At 35.6% G+C, this 15,320-nt stretch overlaps 1 protein-coding gene across 1 annotated transcript in view; it reads right to left on the bottom strand.

Annotated features, from left to right (window-relative positions):
* Positions 1 to 15,320, bottom strand: part of NUCB2 (nucleobindin 2) — a 28,563-nt gene that overhangs the window by 6,384 nt on the left and 6,859 nt on the right. The window contains exons 2-10 of the mRNA XM_048947799.1: positions 13,266 to 13,409; positions 11,828 to 11,935; positions 10,412 to 10,538; positions 7,239 to 7,342; positions 5,444 to 5,629; positions 4,735 to 4,825; positions 3,222 to 3,280; positions 1,569 to 1,661; positions 483 to 572 (exon numbers count right to left, since the gene is read on the bottom strand). Coding sequence (XP_048803756.1) covers positions 483 to 572; positions 1,569 to 1,661; positions 3,222 to 3,280; positions 4,735 to 4,825; positions 5,444 to 5,629; positions 7,239 to 7,342; positions 10,412 to 10,538; positions 11,828 to 11,935; positions 13,266 to 13,409 — 1,002 coding nt within the window. The remainder of the gene's footprint in view (positions 1 to 482; positions 573 to 1,568; positions 1,662 to 3,221; positions 3,281 to 4,734; positions 4,826 to 5,443; positions 5,630 to 7,238; positions 7,343 to 10,411; positions 10,539 to 11,827; positions 11,936 to 13,265; positions 13,410 to 15,320) is intronic.

The raw sequence follows: 15,320 nt of genomic DNA, 5'->3' as shown, positions 1-15,320 counted from the left end.
ATAATTATTAGCTGAATTTTACAGTTCACTAGAAGACACTAAATCATAATGTAAAGAGTTAGTATGTTCACTCAAACAGTAAAATAGCTATTTCTTAGCTATTTTCTTAGCAAGATTCTATTACAAGTTCAGAGGTAGGAGGAAAAAAAATCCTCTTGCTTCCAACTGAGCTCATATTTCCCCTTTAAAGTGATTCATAAATGAAATGTGCATTTTATCTTTGAAAAGCACGTGGATCAAGATCTTCTAGGATCCACGTGGTGGCAGTGCAACACTGTTTCTGTTTGAGTGTGGACCACAAAGATTACATCTGCACTGTATTAGTCTGTTACATTTTGTACATTGCATTTAGCTAGGGCATTTAACCACACGCATACCAAAACAGGACTGAAAAAAGGCAAAGGTCAGACAAGCCATTTGGTTTCCTGATTAGACTGATGGTAATAGTACAGCATGTTGCACTTGGAATACATTCTCATTACCTCCCAGCTATCTGGCTCCAAAAATTCTTTTTTTTCTGTAGCTCGTAGGAACTCTTCCAAAGTTACTAATCTGTCCTTGTTGATGTCAACCTGTTTGAAGCAAAAAATTAAACTCAGGATGGGTTTTGGTAGAGAAAAATACATAAATACATAATATCTTACATAAATATCTTCAAATACAACCATTTTATTTTTAAATTATCCCATTTTCAAATGAATGCCTGTAACATCCTCTAAAGATGTTTCTTATAAGCTCACATAGTTTAATAAAAATGGAAATAAAAAGTAAATCCTCACGTTTCATTTGGCAATTAATCGGAAAAACCTGTGGCTGCAGCCCCAGTGCTTCATTGTAGCATGCCTGATGTTTTTGAGAAAAAAAAATTGTAGCTTTTTGATAATAACAGTGTAATTCTGAGTCAGAGCAATCTCTACTGTTGGATAGGGAGATTTCAAAACAAACAAAGCTGAAACTGTGTCAGAAACCCTTAAGGGGAATAGAAGAAATTCCTTCCTTCGTGAGTAAAAGAAGTCCAGGCTTGCTCCAATCCTCAAGCTTAAGAAATAAAGTTGAATAGAGAAAAAATACATTCAAAAAAAGAGTGATTCAAAACATCCTCTTCCCTTTCCTCTGCCTCCTGAACAAAAAACTAATGAGAACCAGTAATGATACTCAGAGTCATAGATAATGCCTTGAGCTCACGACTCTTTTGAAAGCACAAAAACCTGAAGATAGTGCTTTTCCTTTGTCCTTCCACAGAATGTTACCCTATTGCCAAGTGTAAGAGGACATTCACAGTCCTCCCTGTTTAACAGAATTCACTGGGAATTTGTATTAAATCTGAGTACTTGCAAAGTGAGGCTATAGTACAAATCTTCCTCTGGAATTTCTTTAAATGAAAACAGATCCAGTCTGCAGGCATTTACATCGACCAAAGATAGGGCCTGAAAATTGTGGCTTTCTGATCTCAGCACTAATAACAGCGTTGAGCCCTTTTGCTGTACTTAGACAATCCTTAGTATTAGGACTATTTTTTTTTTTAATATAGTAGGAAAACATCAGGTTTGTTAAACATTAGTCTGTACCTCATTCATTACATGTTCTCTCATTCTCAGCCTCTCTTCTTCCATTTCAACCATGTCATCCTCTTCATTTTTCGGATCATAAACCTTTTCTAGCTGAAATTCAAATTTAGAAAATGTTATTTTGGAGAAAGGACTGCTCATTCAAGTGATTGATCTGGAACAGTAGTTTTTGAGACAGATGAAAATGTGAGTTCATCATTTTTCCAAGCATGTGTACAAGTGTAAATCACTTCTTTTACCATAGTACTTAAGTAACAAGTGAGCACGTCATCATTGGTAAGGAAGAAGTTCCCAGTTAATTCATGTGGTCTGCTGAAATTCAATGCTTTAGACACTGACCTCAGCATGCAGTCTGCATTCATGTTTGATTCAACGCAAGTTGAGTTTCCAGAGTTTCTTGAACAGGAAAGAGCAATTCTTTTTTTTTATCAGAGCATGCTGTCCACAGCGTAAGCATTCAGGATATCACAAGATAAACTGAGTGCTAAGCTTAACTGTCCACTTCTTTTCTTAAACAGTGTCCTGGTGAGTTCACACATTTATTTGCTTCTCTTTAGTTTTCTAAGCAATTTAGCTTAGCTTTCTTTGTCATAAGTAAAAAGGCCCCAGATTATTAATTTTTAAATCACAACACTGTGAAATGCTGGGACACACTCATCAAAAAAGACTGCCGTACATTTTTGTAGCACATAAAGGGATTACAACAACCAGTACGTACCGTTAAAAAATAGTATTTTGAAAATTTCACTTCTACAGTAGTTCAGATTTGTAATCTTGCATGTGTATGCTAAAGCACATTTACTCCCTGATTCATGAAATCTAAAAGGAATTCTAACTAATTCTAAAGCTCATTAGTGCCAGCTATAATATTGGATCTTTGCATGGGAAGCTTTTCTTTGTTACAACAAGACAGAACCTACCAATAAAATGAAAGCCAACAGTTTACTAACTGTTTCTGTAGTATCTTGATGCCACTCTGGGAGGCAAAAAAGTACAAATATTTTTACTTTTTAAGTGCAGCTTAAAGAAACTAAGGATTGCCTGCTTTACCAAATGTACCTGTGATCCAAAGTAGCTAGATGTAAATAATGTGAAATCCCTGCTGCCACTTCTACAGTGTGCTGTCCATCATTGTACAGCAATTACATCTGATGAGGCAAATGAATTCATTTTGATTCTTTGTCAAGAAATAGAACCTAAGTATTTTCAAGTGAGTGTGACCCTTTTTCTCTCTCTATATAAGGTTTATGACTGGCACTGAATGTGCACAGCTACTCAGCTTCAAAACCTACTAGACCACATTGAGCCAAAGCAGATTTGCGGCTCTACACTGCAAATTATACAGGTATACTGTCCAGAGGATTAATAATGAAATCTCAATTGAACTTCTGGCAGAAGACTGTATCATCTATAAATACATGTCTATTATCTGAGTCCTAAGATTGAAATACTTTATTTTTCCAGCTTTTGTATATTTTTACAATTGCGTATAAATATTAAGGGTGCTTAAATATCAAAATAAATTGTTTTATTTGTAGTCCAAAACCTCCATATGCATTTGAAGAAAAAACAACCATTCCTTCAAATATTTTTTTAAACAAGTGAACCTTCAGGTTGGTCTTTTTTTCTTTTTCTTTTCTTTTTTTTTTTTACCTCTTTTGTAAACAGAGCTTCCAATTCTTGCTCATCCAGGAAACGATCATTATTGACATCTAAAATAAGAAGTGTTGAAAATACATGTTAATTATGGACAGAAAGTCTCCATGGATTAAGCATCAATGCATACATCCCACATAGATCAAAAATACAGTTTATCACCACCTTTCACTACCTGGCTGTTAACAAGTGATTGAATAAGTCTGAAGTACTGCCCTTTGTCCTCAGCAAGCTGAATTAGGTCACAAGACTGCACCCAGTGCAACTGCCAAAAAACATAGCTGAGAACAATTCGTCCCAATTTAACAACTAAATCTGTAAACAGACCCAAGAGTAACAGAAGTGAAAGGAAAAATATTGTTAGCCAACAGTACAACTCCAAAATAACAAGAGAATTTTGTAAAAATCTACATAAACATGCAATGCTTAAAAAAATAGCAGTATAAAATTAGTCTTGATGACCAATGCAAATAAGAGACTACTTGGTAACAATACACTTTGCATGTTACATTCAATTCTGAATAATGTTATAAAACCTCTGAAATAGAAAGGGAATGGCTGCTTCAAATGACTATTATTATGCAGTATTTTTTGTTTAATCCAAAGTTTTTGATGCCCTAAGCTGCCAAGGAAAAGGTTATTTTGGCTACTGCTGTTTTGATATAACATGCATAAAATAAGTACCAAAAAATTTCAGACAATTATGTTTCATGATCTCTTTCTAGGAAGAAGAAATAAGGCTTTCTTTCTATATATTTATAAACCAAAATAAAAGACTAGACTTAATCTGTAACACTTAAATTATCATCATTGGCATTGGTCAAATTCTTTGTACCATCTAACCCTTAACAGCCCAATAATAACAGGTTCTGCTTAAGGATACTTGATTATGAAGCACTGATCAACATTAGACAGCTACATATTCAAATAATCTCATTTAAAGCAAAATGCCTACTGAGATGCATCCTTGTCTCAGCTACTATTTCACTGCTTCTAACTGCAGACTGCTCAAAAAGCGTTGAGAAGCACTTTGGACTTTGTATTTTTTAAGGCAGTGTTAGAAGCGTCAAGCAATTTCACAAGTTCCAAGACCACTTCAAACATAAGGGGTGTCTGGTACTTCTCTGCAAAGATCTGAAGAAAGCAGGTCTTCCTCAACACACCCCTGAGGTCTTATCCTTGGTCTACAGTGTATGAGCAAAGTTATGGCTGTGGACAGACCTGTAAATACTCTTACTTCACTGAGCAACTACTTCTGGTTATTGCTGTTTCATTTTTTGAGCATTTAAACAAAATTCCGTTTTCAACATGTAGGCCCCATTTGACTCCACAGTAGATGTGGACGACAGCAGATGTTTTCTCCTCTATACCTCTGGATTCACTCAACTTGCTTGAGTTCTAAGTCTTTTTCCCCACATAATGCAAATTTGCTGAACATATCTTTTGCTGAGGACATAAAAGAAAGTCACAGCGTTTGCTAATTAAATTAATGTTAAACAAAATCTCTTACCGTGTAATTTGAAGAATGTTTTGGGGTCAAACTCATTTGGATCTAACCCATCCGCTTCTTCCCATACCTCTTTCAATTGATCTTTGCTTCCCTATAAATTGGTTACAAAGAAAAATATTCAGAAGATGATTAAGTGTACTTTTACATTCCTTTGCATTCTTGTATTACAGTTTCTCCAATTTCTCTGACAGTTTTTTTTTTTTTTTTTAATTGGTAATGTTCAAAATATAATCATTATAATTTCCTTTAAGTCAGGTCACATACTTTTACTAGATAGAAAGGCCCAAGGAAAAAGACAAGGCAAAAAAAAAGGTATATTCTCAGGAAAGGAATGCCTATAATTATCAGTCATGGATACAGATTCATCTAGAATCAACAGCTGAAGTAAATTCAATCAGTTGCTGCTCCTACAGCAAATTGTGCTGTGATGCAGTTCCCTGCAGGAATCCCTACATTTTCAAATACCCCTCTTTTCTCTTTTCATGAATTTTAGCTACTTTGTAAATAATAATTCTGACAGTAAATAGAATACAGAAATAAAGGAAGTATATGTGGTGGGTTTTCTAAAGCTCTCAGCACTACTCCTGTTCTCTGCTTCTACGTCAGTGAAAAGAAGCAAATTATGAGAAGAAACATAATACATCCTTCTCATTATCAACTGGAAAGGAAACCCTCCTTCCAAACGCATAAGAATAGACTGTAGCCTTACAGGATGGTGAACTTTAGGGTGATCTCCATGTTTCTTTTTCATCTCTTCAAATTTGGATTCTTCGCGCTGCCTCTTTTCTTCATCCAATGTTTTTAAATACTCCCTCCTCTCATGTTCTTTCATCATTTCATATTTCTTGAATTCCTCATGGCGGGTTTTATCGTAATTCTCCAGATCACTTGTAGCCTGTAAATATAGATATTATGTACACATGAAAACACCACGTGATTATGTTAATGCATGTCATACATTACCATGTGAAAAACCATCGTCCAGGTACATGGACAAGGCTGTCCATATTGCCACTCCCCTCTTAAACATGAAGTAAACTTGGTGGTGGTCCTTCTTCACTTGACAGCGAAAGAAAATCTTTCCTCATTCCTTCTGTTACTTTCAAAGAACTTAGTTTGCAAAAGTTTGACTGCTTAGAAATCTTTTGCAACTACAGTTCAGTAAGAAAGCACTGAGGTATTCTTTCTCATTAGTTAACAATAAAGTACGTCCTGGGCAAAATAAGCATAGCATCAAATAGTATAAGAATTTCTAGTTTACCTTTCCATTACTAATGCAGTATTACAATGCTACTATCCAGCAGCTTATTACAGATTAAATCAACAAAACCATTTAAATGGAGAGAAAAGTGTGAGAATTTCTGACATATATAAGATTTAAAGCTGTACCATTTTCAGCTCAAGTTATTGAAAGTTATAGTCTTCTAGTGCTTTTCAAAGTAACACATTCGTACCTGATAAAGTCTTTCTGTTATCTGTAATTTTTTGATCAATTGGACCTCCTCATAAATGATTCTAACACCTCCACTACCCCCCATTACCCATTACAATAGGTCAATATCTTTGCCAATATGAGAAGAAAAACAATGTCCTAAGAGAAAGAACTGCCCTGCTGAGGATATGCTTCTCCTAACCAATGAGAATTTTCTCAGCAGCGATGCTCTCAGAAACAGCAAGAAACTTTACTATATATGTAAATATATATAGAGTAATTTTACAGAAAAATTGAGGTTAAAATTTCCAAGGGTAGAAAAATCTACAAGAAATGAACAAAGCTTAAAACAGATTTTATTTTTAAAGAGTCTTCCCATTTACTTTGAAAATATAAAATGCCTTCTCAGAAACGCAGTGTTGTCATACAACTGAGACTTAAGTCCTCTTTTTCCCTCTCAGGAAAATATATTTTTTCATAGCAGTTGAAAAAACCTATTCCACGCTTACTTTAACTGTACTGTCTTAATAAACACTGACTGGAATTTAAAAAAAAAAAGTGTCACTTGTTGATGCTATTTGGACATTGAATTCCATGCTCAATATATGCAACTTCTGATACTGGTATCTTAATTCTGCTCTCCTTCAGATGTATGTATAACAGATCCCCAAATTCAAATGACTACTTTAGGGATGACTATGTCAATCTGTCAGACTAAGTGTCTGACACTTTGAAATCACTTTGAAATAGGTTTGGGAGGGATGTGCTTCTCTTAATACTATGTTTAATTCAAATTATTTCAGAAAGCTGTTTTTTATTCCCAAAGTTGGCCATACTGGCACATGAATGCAAATCCTGTAAGGATGCCATGCCAAAATGTATGGTCTCTTTAGCAACAAAGCTTTCAAGCGTGCCATGCAGACAACTGACTTTTCTCTGAAACAGAAAACTGCAACTCATTCCTTTAAAAAAGAAAGAAAAAGTATATATAAAGCATTGGCCTTTAACAGACGAAAAAATGTAATTAATGCAAATAAAATATAACCCCCAGCACTTTCTATTTAGCACTTACTGCTTTGATCAACATATCTAAGTCCTTAGGCTCAAACGTGTCAGGATTCTGATGGTTCAGGTGCTCAAACTGTTTAAGGAGAGCCTGATGGTCTATGCCAGTATCTGAAAGAAGGAGGCACAGGTACAAACATAAAACATTAAACTAAGTTTGAAAGCAAGAAAATCAGGAATTTCAGTACTTTCACATGGTGTTTGTGCCTTGAGTGTCTTATCTATGTTAGTACTTATAAAGCAGATTTACCTGAAGGAGATCAGTACACTTGACAGCAATTTGCACTGTACTCCTTCTAGTGTGCCAGGTGTTGCACTGCACACAATAATTTAATATACTGAGGTTGCCTTTCAGCAAGGAAATGTACAATCAGTTGAGCTCTACAAACCAAAACATTTCATTCTTCTTTTGTTTATAAAAATTAGATGTAACTTCAGCTATTACAGCTAACAACTTGCATCTGAGAATTGTAACTCTTCTAACTTGCCCGGTATATTTTGCGAATGAAACATTCACTGTGTGTGTGTGATGTATAGATAGATAGATAGATAGATAAACAGATAGATAGATGTGGCAAGATACATGGTTGAAAATGAAATCTGATAACCCGAAATTCAAATCTCATTTGTGCAAAACAAGAAAAATAGGACAGCAGAGAGCCAAGTCCTTTGTCTAAAAGCTGCAAACATTTCTCCTTTCTTACAACAGGGACATCCAGTAATATCAATACAAACTGCATTAACAGTAAAGTACATTTCTACAATTACAAGCTTTTCAGGTGTTCCTTTTTCTGACTGTTAATGCTAAATAATAATGTTATCTTAAGCAGCATACACTTTGGTATGTTATGGGTAACAACTGTGAACAGCTTTTCCTAAATGGGCAAGTAAAAAATACTTGATTTGCCTTAAAAAATAAATTAAAGGAAAAGATAATTCTGAACTTGTTATCCTATGGCAAACTATTACTCTCACACTCAGTGCTTTATTCATATTTATTCACAGAGCAGCAAACATTGTCTAGGGCACATTTATCCCTGATGAGATCATAATTTTTGCTGAAATATACACGCCTTAGTCTGTTTATGGAATGTTTTTTGGAAGTGTAGTATTAGAATATTTTAAAAACAAACAAAATAATAAAATCCCCCCAAATCTATTTATGGAGAAACAGCTCATTCAGTTTGACAGTATTTACTTGTCACATTATTGCATTATCTAAGAGTTGATCCTGGAGAAAGTCATCCAACTCCTAACATTCTTGTCCTGTACTAGTCAGTCTAGCAGGATCTTGGTACAAATGTTTAAAAACACATCTGGATCAAGACTGAATATATGAAAAACATATGTCCAAGTCTGTTGGACCTGATCCATATGAGTGCAAATAAAGCTGGTCTTAATCAGATAAAGGACCAAGATATTAAGTTGTACCACATGGAAAATATTAGAAGAACAAATACAAGGAAATCAAACAGCTCTACCTGCTGTTACTACAGAATGCATTTTTGTACGGGTCCCAAGGTGCTGCATAAGCACATAGATGCAGCTGTACTTTGTAGATAATCTGGCCATACAATTACACGTGATGTGAAATATTCAGTGGCAGGGCCCACTATAAACATTACAAAATTATTCTGAATTACATTGCATTACATTAATAGCCATTTGAATATTCTGAAAAGGTACAATCTGCTCTGGTTCTTTCCAAATATAATATCACACTTACTTACACAGTGACAGAATGTGTAAACATGCTTGATCTGTGGTGGCTGCTGGAGTGCTTGCTTGCAATATAAGCACGAGATTAGGCTCCTGGCAGCTAAAAAGCCACTTAAGAAAAAAGAACCACAGGGTCTGACAGGTATGTGAGGCAATGCACTCACTTCCTGTGGAGGTCTGGTGTGCACTGTCCAACTACTGGTGGACTGTACTCTCTGAACTAAAACTTTCAGAAAAAGAAAGCAAAGGATAAAAAGGTTATATTGAAGTTCTCAGCAAACTCTATATTCTTCATTCACTGTATTATGATAGCATCTAAAGCGTTCATTGGAAAGGTACTGTACTAAAAATTGCTCCTTTCCCAAATTAATCTGACTTTTTTCCTGACTCCAATAATATCCCCTAGACATATATGCATACATCTGCTTCTTTGGCCTACTTGCCACCTCTAAGACTGGCTTAATGGGATTAGGATCCTTCTTCTTGGAGGACTTCGAATGGATCCAATACCTATTCCAGTTAGTGGGATCCCCCCTGCAACCTGCTAATGTTTTTAATGAGCAAGAAAACAATCTGCTCAAGCAAATTCAGTACTTACATCATCTTTGTGAAAAACACCACTTTGAAAACAAGAACATGCAGTCCATTGTTATGATCTTTATCTCTGGGAAACTAATTCATTTCAAAAAGTGATACTTAAAAAGAAACTTGCAGATTTTGTTCTAAGTAAAAATCTTAAAACTTCTTCAGTAAAAAGTAAAAAGAGATAGTATGTGTTATTTCCCAGCTAAGTACACATCTAACAGATTATTTAGGAACATGTATACTTAATTCATTTTAACAAACTATATAAGTTTGAGTGATTTAATTAATAACTAAAAAATGCTATGGATAAGTTTTTGCACCCTAAATGTTCCTCTTTACTCAGGACCTTCAAATTGCCTCAAAAATAAGAAAAATCATCTTCTGAATTTGATATAAATCCTTATATCAAACATTTGATATAAATCTGTAAAACACGCCTCTTCCTACCAGTAAGAACTTAAAAAGAAAAAATGAAAACATAATGTCAAATGACTATTAATTAAAAAAAACCTACCTGAAATACATGAAACATAGTCTTGTATTCTAAAACAATCAAAATGTGGCTATTTCTCAGTGAGTTATTTGTAAATTGATGCACTACAAAAATACCCCAAAAAGCTGAGAAAGGATTAGATGTATCTGAAAAATCCACTGCCCAAATCAAGTTTAGCTATTTATAAAATACAGATGGCTTTTATTTTCTCCTCGATTTCCTATAAAGATACATATTTGTTGTCCATAGTCTAGATCAAAAAGGACACTCTTACTTTCAGATAACAGTTATTACTACTGACATCAAGGACAGCGTAACTTAGATTTTGTCTAGCTTGTATTGGACAGGTGCCCAGTTCACCTTCTTAGATTTTGTATTCTTACCTTGAACAGAATCCATTTTGGCTTTAATTAACATTCTTAATCTTGCCACCTCTTGTCGCTTGAGTTCATCCAGTCGTGTTCTCACGTGGTGGCTTACTAAGTCAAGCTCTCTGCTTAGTTTTCCACTCTGTCAAAAAACAAAACTGATCTATAAAAACATAAAAGAAAGCAGCCTTTACTATTCCCATTGTATATGAGCTGCAAGACAGCAGACCAATTCTAGCTTTTCTCATAATGTAGCCCATACGTACGAGGATCTCAGAAGTCTTTCAATGAACATACTAAAAAAACTTTAGGCCTATGGTTATAGACACAGAGCAGAATCCAGAAAGGTTTAGAAACTCTCTCCAGAAACAATTGTTCCTTTTAAAGAGCACAAGCTTGACCCTGCAGCAGAAATACCTTCTGAGGTTCACAAATAATACATTTCTTGATCAAACATTCTCAAACTAATTCAAAAGAGCTGCAAGCTGAACGCACAGTGCTTTTTCTTCAGCCACTGATGACAGCTGTAACACTTGAGAGAAGACACAAGCAAGGCAACAGCCATTAATATGCACTGCACGAATATTTATCAGGCTCTGGTAATTCATAGTAATCTGCAAGAGTAACCCTAGTTATACACAGAAGAAAGCGGAATTGAAAGCTGCCAATGGCAACATGAGGGATTAAAAGAAATGCAAAAGGCAGGATTTCCTCTCTGTCGCTTTAGGCTGTTTCCTGCCTGTCTCGTGCAAAATTTCCAGCTCATGAAAGGAGAACGTGGAACAGCTACCATACAGAGCCACTGGAGTACAAAGACAAAAACACAATGAGGTTTTGGGAACGTGTGCTATTTGGACTGGTATTCAAGAAAGGACAGCAGCAGAGAATGCCAGAAGTCTATCTTAAACCTGCTTCAGCACACTGATGTTGCTTCCAGCACAGCTTCTCAATTTCCTCAGACTAGAAAATGTGACTTTCTTGTCATTCCCTTCCATGACTTCATATCAACAAATGATGCACCATCTTCACTTCAGAAGGCATATAAACCTCTGTTTGAAACAGTGCTCCAAATCACCCAGCAGGAAAAACTGAGTGAGACCTAGGCTTGCAGCTTTTTTGTGGTACATCAGGATGTATCTACCTGTGCTGAACCTCAAACAGCCTTTTAAATAGATGGGCAGAAGTCAGAAACCATGCATTTGAGTACTTTTTATTATTATTATTCTACGGGATATTCTTTAACTAACAGAAAACTTGCTGTTCCTTTACTAAAGACAAAGCTCAGAAAGAGATAAATACGTAGGTAAACAGAAAACGTGTCTCACAAAATATGAGAGGGGTCTGGAGATTTAAAATATATATATCTAACATCCATCTTGCAGGGTTCATTATGACAGACTTAATTAGCCTCAATTAATATATTCAACTTACCTTTATTTCTTCTATGTCAGCAGTCTGGAGCTTCTCCCTGAAATGCTTATCTGTTTCCAAGACATCAATTACTTGTCTGAGATATTCATCATAATAGAGCCCTGTATCCTTCAAAAAAGAATGTTAACTTTAGAATAGAATATACTGCCAAACAATACATTTCGTGTAAATACTATCATATAACTGAAATCCAATTCTCAGCAATACAAGCATTACAGATCTTTTATATATTTTCTACTTTTGTGATCTGCATCTTTGCCTTGTAGGAAGCTAGAAATAATTTGTTTCAGCAACAGATGACAAAGAGGAGAAAGGCATTGAGGAAACTACGTTGTATGCAAGCATCTATCGCGTTAGCATAGTGGGGCTTTCAAACAGTGCAATTCATTAATTATAAGAATTTAAGAGTGGTTCAGAATACTGCTGTTCTTTTCTTCCAGATGCAAAAGAATGTTGAGACTATTTGCTGCATTTCCTAGAAAACCTCCTTTAAAGGCAGCCACCTCCAGTCTGCCAGAAGCAACAGCCAGAAGTTTTACTTGGCTTTAATCAGCATATCTTTCAAAAAAAGAAGCTGATAGCCTGTTTGGGAAACATTTAAAGCAAAGATAAGATTACTGAAACTGCACTAGTTCATCTGCACTTGAGGACAGATAAACCAGAGCTACACCCAGGACTTAGCCTACTAGATCAGCTAAGATTCCTGTGGCATATGCTACACTCTGATTTTTCCTATGTTAGTGTGGTGCAAATTAAACACTCTCCAAAAGACCAATCCAGAGCAAATACAACTGTGCTAGACAGAATAATTCCATTCCGGAAAGAAAGAAAGTCTGCTTCAACAAAAGAATTTATTTGGCTTTCATAGCACAACATCGCTGTTCAGCTATTAAAAGCTGATATCGGAGATTTGTTTCCTGACAAAAACAGTTGGCACTTAGGAAATTTGAGATCTCAAACTCATCTTTATTTGATGTGCTTGTAGCACTCACAAACACAGTATGTCTGCTGTTGAAAAAAATCTCTATTTCTGAAATGTAGTTGAATTCTCCTAATCAAATATTTTCCTTTTCGATTGGAAGCAATGAACTGGAAACACTGAATGGAATTTCCTAAGCCACCACTCAGTCAGTCACTTCAAAGAAGTCCTGTGAAAAAATAAACAGTTCTTTCCACCGTATGCTGGGGAATTCAATTCAATTTGCTATCTCACCTTCAGCAGCTCAGAGAAGTGACAAGAAAATAGAACAAATATAAATGGAACCCCACCCCAGCAGAAAGTAGCATGTTTGATAATCCCAGCTGATATTCCTTTCTTCCCTGAATACAGCTCCAGTAGAAGACATCTAAATTTCAGGATAGGAGCTTTCTATAGCTGGACTACTAATAATTAAAACAAACTACTTATCTCACTGAAGATTTATTTTATTACACTTACTGGATTTTCTATCTTCTCTCCTTCCACGTGACCTTCTCCTTTGACTTTTGTCTTATCTATGTCTATAGGTACAGCTTCCAAAGCCACTAGGAGACATGGTATCAGCAAAATACATTGTTGGGGCAGGAGAGATCGCCACTTCATCTGAAATGAGAGCAAGTCACAAAAATTATCAAGAATGTTGTTATCAGACTGTTTGATTAGAATTATTTGATGTTCCTATATGACACCTGGAATAACCTACTTTCCATGTGTTCTGCTATTATCAGGGAGCACTATAACTCAAAAAATTAAATATAGCATTAATTTTTAAAGGCTTTTATGACACAAGCAGATTAGCTGACCGTTGTGCACACAGCAATGTTGCATTGCAAATAGAAAGAGGTGTTCATGTACTTGTTTAGGATGGCCAAGTCTTGGATAAATAATACCAGAGTTTTTACTCTGATTTGTCTTTGCTGAAGTAACTGGCAAATTCTTACAGATAATCACGGGCACAGAATCAGATCCTAGTGTAGTAATGCTTACAGTTCTTAGGCTTCAGCAGTGAAGCAAGTGCTTAATCTGGAGCCAAGATCCTCTCCAAATTTTATTTGCAAGACAAAATATTTTATAAGCCAGATTGTCTGTTTCATGTTGACTGAGACTCCCAAAAGAAGCATTTGATTGAAAACAGATTCATTCATTCAAAATCTATTAAGATAAAATACATTAACAGTGTGAGTTCAGGCAGAAAAGTAAACGTGGTAATGCAGCATCTAACTGTAAGTCTTTCTCTGAAGACAATTCATCCAGTGGTGTGAAAGTGCAGTCTTTGGCTATGCTACAAAAAACACATTGAGAGCATCAGATTCAACATCAGCACTACTGTCAGTTCCCCATTAGAAACTCAGACTGACTTTGCCATTCATTTAAAACAAACAAATCTCAAACTAACAACAGCAAAAATAAAAAGCCCTCGAACTCTGTCATCCTGAACTGTGCTAGAGCTATCTGCTGGGTTTGTATCTATTAGTGGAACAGCTCATTAGTATGGGTAATATTAGAAAATTAATATATGTTATGCAGGAGATCAGCTCCTTTAGCAGGCAGACAACCATTAACCTCCCATCACTTATTGTTACCTGTCTTGCACAGCCAAGGTCATCTAATCTTGTCCTCTTTTCTCCAAAAGTAGATTGCCATGCCTGGTGTTAAAGACACTCTCTGAACGCTGCTGCCTGTTTATTTATTTGTAAGGTGTTGGTTCATTTCCAAAGCAGACTGAGGTGCATTTATGAGTAAGTCAGATTTTGCATTTTACTTGCCTTTTCAGATGAAAAAGTAAGGCAAACACTTGGCGTCTGTCAACCTTGTGCATTTGAAAAATAACTAGGAGAAACCTGAACCTTTGAAAGTTTCTGGTTGAATAACCAGGACAATAACTTCTCTAAACAGAAAGTATTATAGTAAAAAAAAAAAACAAAACACACAAACAATACAAAAAAAAAAAAAAAAAAAAAAAGCTGAAATTCTGTAGGGTATTAATGGGGCATGTAGGCAAGAGAAGGGACCTGAGATGGGCAGCTGGAGCTGTATCATCCTCAACTACCCTGCAGTAGTCACAAAGCTTGTCTATCAAAAGGTGTAATCAAACTGATTGCCACTGGATATTCTAGCTTTCAGTGGGATTTCTGCTCACAGGTAATTTAGGCTCCTTTGAAAGTACCAGCCTCTGTAATTATGTGCTGTTATACACAATGGGAAAGACTGGACAATACCACAGAATGTTTTTACATCTATTTGACGCAATACACGGCTCAAAAACAAAAAAAAAAAAACAACAAAAAAAGACTACCTAGTGCCCATGAGACAGTTTTGTTTCAGGTTGTCCACAGGATGGCTTTATCATCAGCATTTTGATAAAATAGGCCAAAAAAATTCCACAAGTACTACAAAGTGCCCTGTCATGGGTGCCTTGCTCTAGCCTATTATTAACTACTATTTTCTTCCTGCTATTTAATAATTTAATAGAAACATAAATTTTGCCCAGCTGACTTTAATAATCCAGTGGTT

Source organism: Lagopus muta, chromosome 6 (assembly GCF_023343835.1).
Source record: "Lagopus muta isolate bLagMut1 chromosome 6, bLagMut1 primary, whole genome shotgun sequence".
Classification (NCBI taxonomy): Eukaryota; Metazoa; Chordata; class Aves; order Galliformes; family Phasianidae; genus Lagopus; species Lagopus muta.
Note: the sequence above shows the minus strand (reverse complement) of the source record. Positions and strands in the feature narration are given on the sequence as shown.